We start from the raw sequence: 8,420 nt of genomic DNA, 5'->3' as shown, positions 1-8,420 counted from the left end.
ACACTTCTTCACCATCTTATCTGCTTTGGAATGCCAGATGCCTCAATCAGGTACTGATTGCCTTTGAACAAATTGCGAGCCTGCAAGAATCCTGCACTGTTTTGCTTGTTACGCACCGTTCATGGTGAGCCCACCACCAGCCACTTAAAGTGCCTCAAATGGTAAAAGGATGGAATGACAGTCCATGATAATTCTTGTAAGAGATTTACATGGAGTGGAGACAGGAAGGTGGCAAGGTGCCCACGAACTACATTCCGATTTGATTAATTGTCCATCTACCTTCAAACACACCACAGGAAAGGGTACCATATTCCACCCAGTGCGTTTAGGAAGGTCAAGATCCTAGACACTTAGTAGGGATTGTCTGTTAAGGGTTCATCATTCACTGAGGTGAAATAACGATATGAACACCCATGAGTCCACTTTATATTTTATAGAAAAGGTGGCACATGGCAATTTGCAACAAATTTGTACTGTGCATCTGCATTCTCATTTAAGTAAGATGATTCAACAGCAACTTGAAATTCTATCGGAACTTTAATGCAGAAAAGTATTTAATATGGGGATATCCTAAGTGAGTCTAAACATAACTATTATTCCCTGGCATTCGCTTCAAAAACAAAATTGTAGAACATGTTGATTCATTTCATAATTATGCAGTTTGGGTCACATTGCAATATATACAGTGTGACCCAAACAGTCTGCAGTGACTCAAGAAGGCAGCTTACTACCACCCTGTCAAAGGGCAACTACAGATGAGCAATAAATGCTGGACCAGTCAGTAATGCCCACATCTGTGAAGTAATTTCATAAAATCCAATTGTTCATAATCGGACAATATTGGGATGGATGGAAGATGTTCAGACCACTTACATAATCTACCAAGACCACTTTATTTAAGAACTATCTTAGAAATATCGAAAATAAAAAGCATCTTTGGTGATGCATTCTTCGTCAAAGCTCAAAGTTCTCCCACTCTACTGAATACTTTAACAAACAATCTTACTAAATTAATGGGGAATTTAACAACGGTATTTTACAGTCTTAAATGCTGGAATATGAACTAGAACAACACTTCAGGTTGTAGACATGCTCACCGAGCTGGTGGGTTTGGTTGCAAACGTTTCGTCACTCTGCTAGGTAACATCGTCAGTGTGCCTCCAGTTAGACATCAGTATTCTGTCCGGCTTGTTAGTTATATGTCTCAGTTTGCCGGGGTGGTTGGCATTACCCAAACTTTGGGTCCAATATGTAGATGATATCTTTGTGATTATTAAACGCACAAAACTAGAAGAAACCCACCGACAGATAAACAATGCCCTTACTCGGATAAAATTCACGAAAGAAGAAGAGAACAACTGACTGCCCTTCCTGGATATAATGGTAGAATGCAAAAACAACGGGGAACTCCAGACTAGCGTACATAGAAAAACCACACATATAGACCAGATACTGAATTCCACTCGCAACCACCCCAACGCCCACAAACGGAGCTGCATCAGGACACTATTTAAACGAGCCACAACACATTGCAGCAACCCGGAACTGTGCAAAGCAGAACCGGAATTCTTATATGGAGTCTTCGAAAGAAATGGATACCCGAAAAGCACAATCCGCCATCACCTCCGAGACAGATCACAACAGGAAGACACAACACGACCAGACTCACTAATCACCCCACCATACATCAAGGACATTTCAGAGATGACCATGAGACTACTCAGACACTAGGTATCAGAGTAGCCCACAAACCAACAGGATCCCATACCCAAAATCAGCAAAACTGGGGTAATATACAAAATACCATATAAGGACTGTGAGAAACACTTATAGGCCAAACCAGAAGAAAACTGACTATATGGATACATGAATACCAACCAGCTACCAACAGACATGACAAATTCTCACTTGTCTCACTACACACGGACAATGAGGGACACGAATTTGACTGGGACAACACATCCATAATCGTTCAAGCCAAACAGAGACGCCAGGGAATTCCTGGAGAACTGGTATTCCAACCGGAACTCCATCAACACATTAAATTAGACGCTGTGTACAAACCACTGAGAAACAAAACCAGAAATAATACCAACCATCCCAGCAAACGGAGGCATATAAATAACAAGCGCGACAGAACACTGACACTTCAACGGAGATGCACTGACAATGTTACCCAGCAGGTGGTGAAACGTTTGCAACCAAACCCACTGGCTCGGCGAGCATGTCTACAACCTCATCCACAACCCAAGCTACAAATCTTCTCGAAAACTTGAGAACAATACTTATCAGGCTTGGATTCTCAACATAGATTGCAATATGGAAGGGAAACAGTTGACAGAATCCAAACAAACAAAAGCACAATTTGCAGAATTCTCACAATGCACAAATTCCTACCCAAATCTGAAAACTCATTGTTGCGTAAAATGCAAAGGAAACATGATTGAACTGCAAGTTGAAAAGAACATAAGGCTTTACACCCAAATCAGAAGCTACATATATTTGCTTATTTGCACATATTCGCGTAGGAGCACCTACGTTCGCGACAAATGACAACACCTCCCAGTCACAAACCACTTCAACTCCCCCTCCCACTCCCTGGACGACATGTCCATCCTGGGCCTCCTCCAGTGTCACAATGATGCCACCCGAAAACTGGAGGAACAGCACATCATATTCCGCCGTGGAACCTTACAACCCAATGGTCTCAATGTGGACTTTACAAGCTTCAAAATCTCCCCACCCCGACCTCATCCCAAAACCAACCCTCCCTCTCATCCCCGCCTCCTTGACCTATCCGTCTTCTCTCCCACCTATCCGCTCCTCCCACCTCACTGACCAACCCCCTTCTCAACTCCCTACCTACACTCACTTTTATTAGCTTCATCCCCCGCCTCCTTGACCTGTCCGTCGTCTCTCCACCTATCTGCTCTACTATCCACCTTCTATCACCGCCTCCCTCTCTCTCTCTATTTATTTCAGAGCCCCCTTCCCCTCCCCCATTTCTGAAGAAGGGTCCAGACCCGAAACATCAGCTTTCCTGCTCCTCTGATGCTGCCTGGTCTGCTGTGTTCATCCAGCTCCACACATTGTTATCTCAGACTCCAGCATCGGCAGTTCCTACTATATCTAGATTTGCTTCTGGTGGGTCAGGAATCTCAAGAAGTACTCATGACTGATAACTAAAGTACAGTACTTACCTAATCTTTTCCATGTATTCCAATGTGTTCTGATTCATCATATTGGAAGGACTGATGTGCAATTTAAAGTCTGGCCCGAAATATTCAAAGTAGTCATTGTACGGTAATTCTAAGTTCATAAAATAAGCAATGTAAACTAGAGATCAAGATAATATCAAAACATTGGCAAAATATCAGTGTTAGTCCATGCTATTTTTATATAAATAGCTTATCAAAAGAGAAAGAATGACTCTCAAACTCAAGATTAAACAGGCTGACTAGGCAACATAACACCTCTTACAACCTGCCATCAGGCAAGAAGGTCACTTAAAAATCCACAAAATAATCAGCAGATACTCCATAATAGGTTATGTTGAAAAAGTGGAACTTCACGCTATATGGAGTGTTTGGTCTATTTAGAGGATGGAAGTTAAATAAACGAGGGAGTAAGAAATAGTGGCAATATGTTAAAGGGTGAGGTTCAGTAAATAAAATGAGACAAAATATTTGTGAAGTGTTAAAAAAGGCAAAGACCAATTGGGGAAAACAGTCTGTCCTGCATTACACATTCAACACAATACTGGTACCCTAGTCAGATATATCTGCATGTGGTGTTGACTTGCTCGCCCAGCTGGCTTGTTTTTGTTCAGACGTTTCGTCACCATGCTAGGTGGCATCATCAGTGGAGTGAGGACACGTGGCCACGGTAGGTCCGGAGACTGATTCTTGGCAGTGATGGTGAAGCGGCAGCAGCAGGGGTGGGGTCTCCTGGGGCATTGGCATCGTCATTGCTGTTCCCGGAGCGGGACTCCTTGAGAACCAGAACAACTTGCAAAAGCCCTGAAGCTGTGCTGGAGACCCCAGTTCGAACAGAAGATGAACTCTTAGTTAAGTAATTTCTTTTTATCCTTATTGTAGCTTAAAATGGAACCAGATTGTGGTAACAAAACACTTTTCACTATATCTTCAAGATATGTGACAATAAATAAAACTTCACACATATATGCTTTTTCAAAAAAGCTGAACTCAGAAGCATGATTACTAGTTTGTTTGTGATATTCTACAGTACACTCTGAGATTTAACTGATTTGACAAGAGACTCCTGTGCAAGTTTGTGACATGACATCAGGGAAACTTCCAGAAAAATAACTGACTGAAAATGGGCATTTGTGTCATTTCTGTCAGGGTTCTATGAATTAACTGAAGTTAGAGTCAGGAATAGTAAGAACTCAACTGACATTCAAGCCCTGATTAATGGCTAGGAATTTTATCTCATCCATTTGACTTACTTTCATTTTATTGTGTCCAGGTGCTGTATTCTGATTTAACTAGCTGTATCTACAGGATGTACAATTCTTACAAACAGAAACAACATCAGTTATTTTACATGTCAAAATATGGAATCATTCAACAGAAACTCATCTGTATTCTTCAATGCTGTTGGCTCTAAGTAAAGAACTACTAGAACTAATTTGTGTCATATAATTACCATTTGGAATCTCTGTATCTAATGCTACAGCGGTCTCATATGTCCAGCAGCGAGCAACATTGCGGATTGTGTACCCTCCACCTCCTAGCATCAGTAAAGGCAAGTTGAAGGTCTTCATAAATTCCACACATTTAGCATGACCTTTGCAACAAACAAGAAGAACTTATTACAGTGCCAGCTTTAAACTATCAAAATGCATTATATTTTTCAAAAACATTACATTTCACTATGACACATGGTGTTAAACCTGTTTGTACCTTTTAATGTGAGATTGAAACATCCAAGTCTGTCCCCTGATAAAGAATCAGCTCCACACTGTAGTACAACTGCACTGGGTTGGTACATTTCCATTACCTTTGTCAAAATCTGCATTAAAAAATGAAACATAGGCTAGATGACCTTATTTGTTTTGATAAAACTGCAATGAGTGATTTAATAAAACTGGCAACACATCATACTAAATTTTTAAACTTTTTTCAAAGTGTTGTGCAATCACTTAACAGTTGCGTTTAAGTAATTACTATGCAAGGAAAGGAAAATTCAGAATACTTACTGGTTTGAATATCTGTTCATAAGACTCATCATCAATTCCATCTCGGAGTGGAAAGTTAACAGCGTAATATTTGCCTTTACCTGCACCTATGTCCTACAGGTACAAAATAATGAAAATATGAATTCAGAGACAATTTTGAGGCACAAACATTAATTTTTGGTGCAAAGAAAATTTAGACCATACGACTGTTTTCAGATACGTTTGTCTCTTTAGCGTGTCACTTAATTTTGCCTTCAAGTTGCAACCTGCATTACAAATTTTATCACTGGATCATAGGAATCCCAATAGCTTATTGTTAAATTTTATACTAATGAATTTGGCTAATCTTGGTGTGCTGTTTAACCTGTCAGCCAAATACTTTCTTTCATACAGTTGTAGCCATTGACAAATAACAGTATTACATAAGCACAACATATCAGAATGACATCTTTCAGATTTCAATTGCAAAATCAAAACCTTTCCAAATTGCAAGGATGCAAATACTCTCAAATAGCTGAGTATCTTCATTGTTAGAAAGGGAAAACAGTACCAGCTGCTATACTGTTTCACCATCTGGCAGAATATATTACTACAACGTAATCTGCTGGGCCATCATGGCTGCAGATTGCAACAGAATCAAAGACGCCTGGTCAGTATTACAAATCAAGGCAAAAGTGAAGGGAAAAGACACTCTATTATACAAACCACAGCTAAAAGCGTGGCACAATTTATATCATACTTAGTGTGGCATTAAGTAGAATGAAATAAAAACTGCTGAACTGCTTCCTTGAGGAATTATCTATTAACTTGTCACTTCGTTGGAACCTGGTCAATAATTAATATCGACGTGCAAAGATCAGAACCAACCAAATCAGACTACGAAAAACAAAGGTTCTGAATAACTTACTGAGGTTTCATTGTTCAATATTATTGTTTAGACCAAAAAAACCTGCCATTTTCTACAAATTAACACCACGTTTGAAAGGCAGGCAACGTCATTAATCACGTTATAAGGCTGTAAGCAAACAATATCACCACACTGACAAATATAATCTACTAAGATGCAATTTCTAACCATTCACAATGTTTCATACTTTTCAGAAGGCCACTTCTGCGCATTTGTTAGTCTTGTGTTCTTAAAATGACTTAAGTTCAAAGCTGAAGCTTGTATTTATGAACATTTTCACACTGAAACAAATACTCACTCGAAGATCACCTGTGCCGGGGAAATATTCACCATATTTATGGAATGAAACAGTCATGACACGGTCTGTTGTGTAAAAAGCTTCTTCGACACCATCTCCATGGTGAATGTCAATATCAATATACAAAACTCTTTGATGATATCTGTGGAAATATAACATATTCACTTTTAGTCTATGCTTCCTGCAAACATAGTGTTCCATGTGAGCACAATCATCCTTTTCAATTAAAGCCAAATGTCAGGCAGTTAGGAGGGAACATAATAATATGGTTTTATTTTATCTATATGAATGTTCTGCACTCCTGTTTAATATTTTAAAACAATTTGTACTGTGCAAATATGTACTTGATGTAGAATTTCCCTCAGCAGTAACAGATCAGCCATTTGTTATATAGGCCAATTTGTAAAATGCAAAAAGAAGAAAGTGAGGTGCATTTAAATTAGGAGTAAACAGAAGCAGCCAAAAGTGAAAAGGCAAGCACAAAGGATAATGAGATTTAATGAGAATCATAATACATATAGAAATAACATAGCAAAAACAATAGCATATAAAATAAATAAAATGAGCTGAAAGCATAACATCAGATCATAATTAACAGTGTTATGAAGTGGGAAATGACTGAAATAAAGGAAAGAAGTGCAAAATTCGGCAAAGGGAAAAAGAGCAGTGTTAGATATGAAAAATAAAAAGATGAAGTGCATGTACTATAAAGTGAGAAACAAACTAAAAGGAATTAAATTTAATGGCACAACAGAAAGTTCGACTAAAATCTTCATACAGACAGAAGGGCTCCATGTCTTAGACAAGATGGCTCCAAAGGCCAGGACCTGGATCGAACTCAGCACTAAATTTAAAAAAAAAACACTTTTATTGGAGTGCAGTTTGTTTCCCACTGTGTGAGACTTACAACTTATCGAATATGAAACATGTACAAGGTCTTTGGAACTGCTGAACTGAAAGTTACTAAAATAGATCTTTTTCTTCACTTTTTTTGGGACATGGACATCACTAGGACAGCACACGTTGTTCATCTCTATCTGATCTGAGCGGTTTACCATTCTAAATCGGAGTGCAGTTAAGAGTCAACCATACTGTTGTGGGTCTGGAGTCACAGGTAGACCAGACCAGGTAAGGACAGCAGCTGTCCTTTACTAAATGACATTAGCAATGCATTGATCATCATAATCAATGGTAGTTTTATGGTCACAATTACTGAGGCAAGCTTTCAATTCCAAATTTATTAATTGCACTTAACTTCCACAACCTGCCATAGCAAATGTGAACCCAAGATTCCAGAGCTTGGGCCTCAGGGTTATTAGTCCAATAACATTACCATAACACCACCATCATTCCTTGAATTGATTTATATTTAAATGTTCTACTCCCTTCTTCAAGGTGGAGTCCAGGGTGGACTCCCTGCTTTAGAACTTTAGGACTATAATGCTGAACTTTACTTTTATTTCTTCACTTTTCTAATTTATACCTAAGATTTTGTACCTAGGTATCTTTGTATCTAAGATGGCACCGGAAATGGCAATTTGTACATTTTTTGCTGCACTCATGTATCCCTGTACTTGAGTACATACAACAACAAGCCTAATTCTAACTGTATTATATTTTTAAAATTTTGGAGAATACAGCCTACTGTTACTCCAAGTTGAAAAGAAATCCTTCTTGCAATATTAATGGCTGTTTGCTATCATAGGCCTGAAACATGGTATTATAATCACAATATTTGTACTGCTTCCAGAACCTATCATTGTCCTAAATGGGAAGAGGCTGTAATTTCACAATTTGATTGACAGCTCCAAGTGGATATAAAGGGTTTAGCTATTTTTGATATGGGTCTATATTGTTTGATTTTATAATAGATTATATATTTAAAGTCATTTCAATGCACTGAATGGGTGTTTTATTAATTAGTTCTTTCTTAAATATAGTGAATTTTTCAACAGTTACATGAACATAGCTTGGCATGGAGGCTATGAGGATCCATAGAGAAAGGCAGAGGGGTC

General features: G+C 38.7%; 1 protein-coding gene across 6 annotated transcripts in view; it reads right to left on the bottom strand.

Moving 5' to 3' along the window:
- Positions 1–8,420, bottom strand: part of hdac1 (histone deacetylase 1) — a 77,121-nt gene that overhangs the window by 25,198 nt on the left and 43,503 nt on the right. For all 6 annotated transcript variants that reach the window (XM_048596961.1, XM_020534799.2, XM_048596963.1 and 3 more), the window contains 5 exons: positions 6,406–6,547; positions 5,222–5,314; positions 4,926–5,034; positions 4,669–4,809; positions 3,201–3,309 (listed from right to left, as the gene is read on the bottom strand). In XM_048596961.1, the coding sequence (XP_048452918.1) occupies positions 3,201–3,309; positions 4,669–4,809; positions 4,926–5,034; positions 5,222–5,314; positions 6,406–6,547 (594 nt within the window). The remainder of the gene's footprint in view (positions 1–3,200; positions 3,310–4,668; positions 4,810–4,925; positions 5,035–5,221; positions 5,315–6,405; positions 6,548–8,420) is intronic.

Source organism: Rhincodon typus, chromosome 5, assembly GCF_021869965.1.
Source record: "Rhincodon typus isolate 14 chromosome 5, sRhiTyp1.1, whole genome shotgun sequence".
NCBI classification, from domain to species: Eukaryota; Metazoa; Chordata; class Chondrichthyes; order Orectolobiformes; family Rhincodontidae; genus Rhincodon; species Rhincodon typus.
This window is presented reverse-complemented; position numbering and strand designations above follow the sequence as displayed.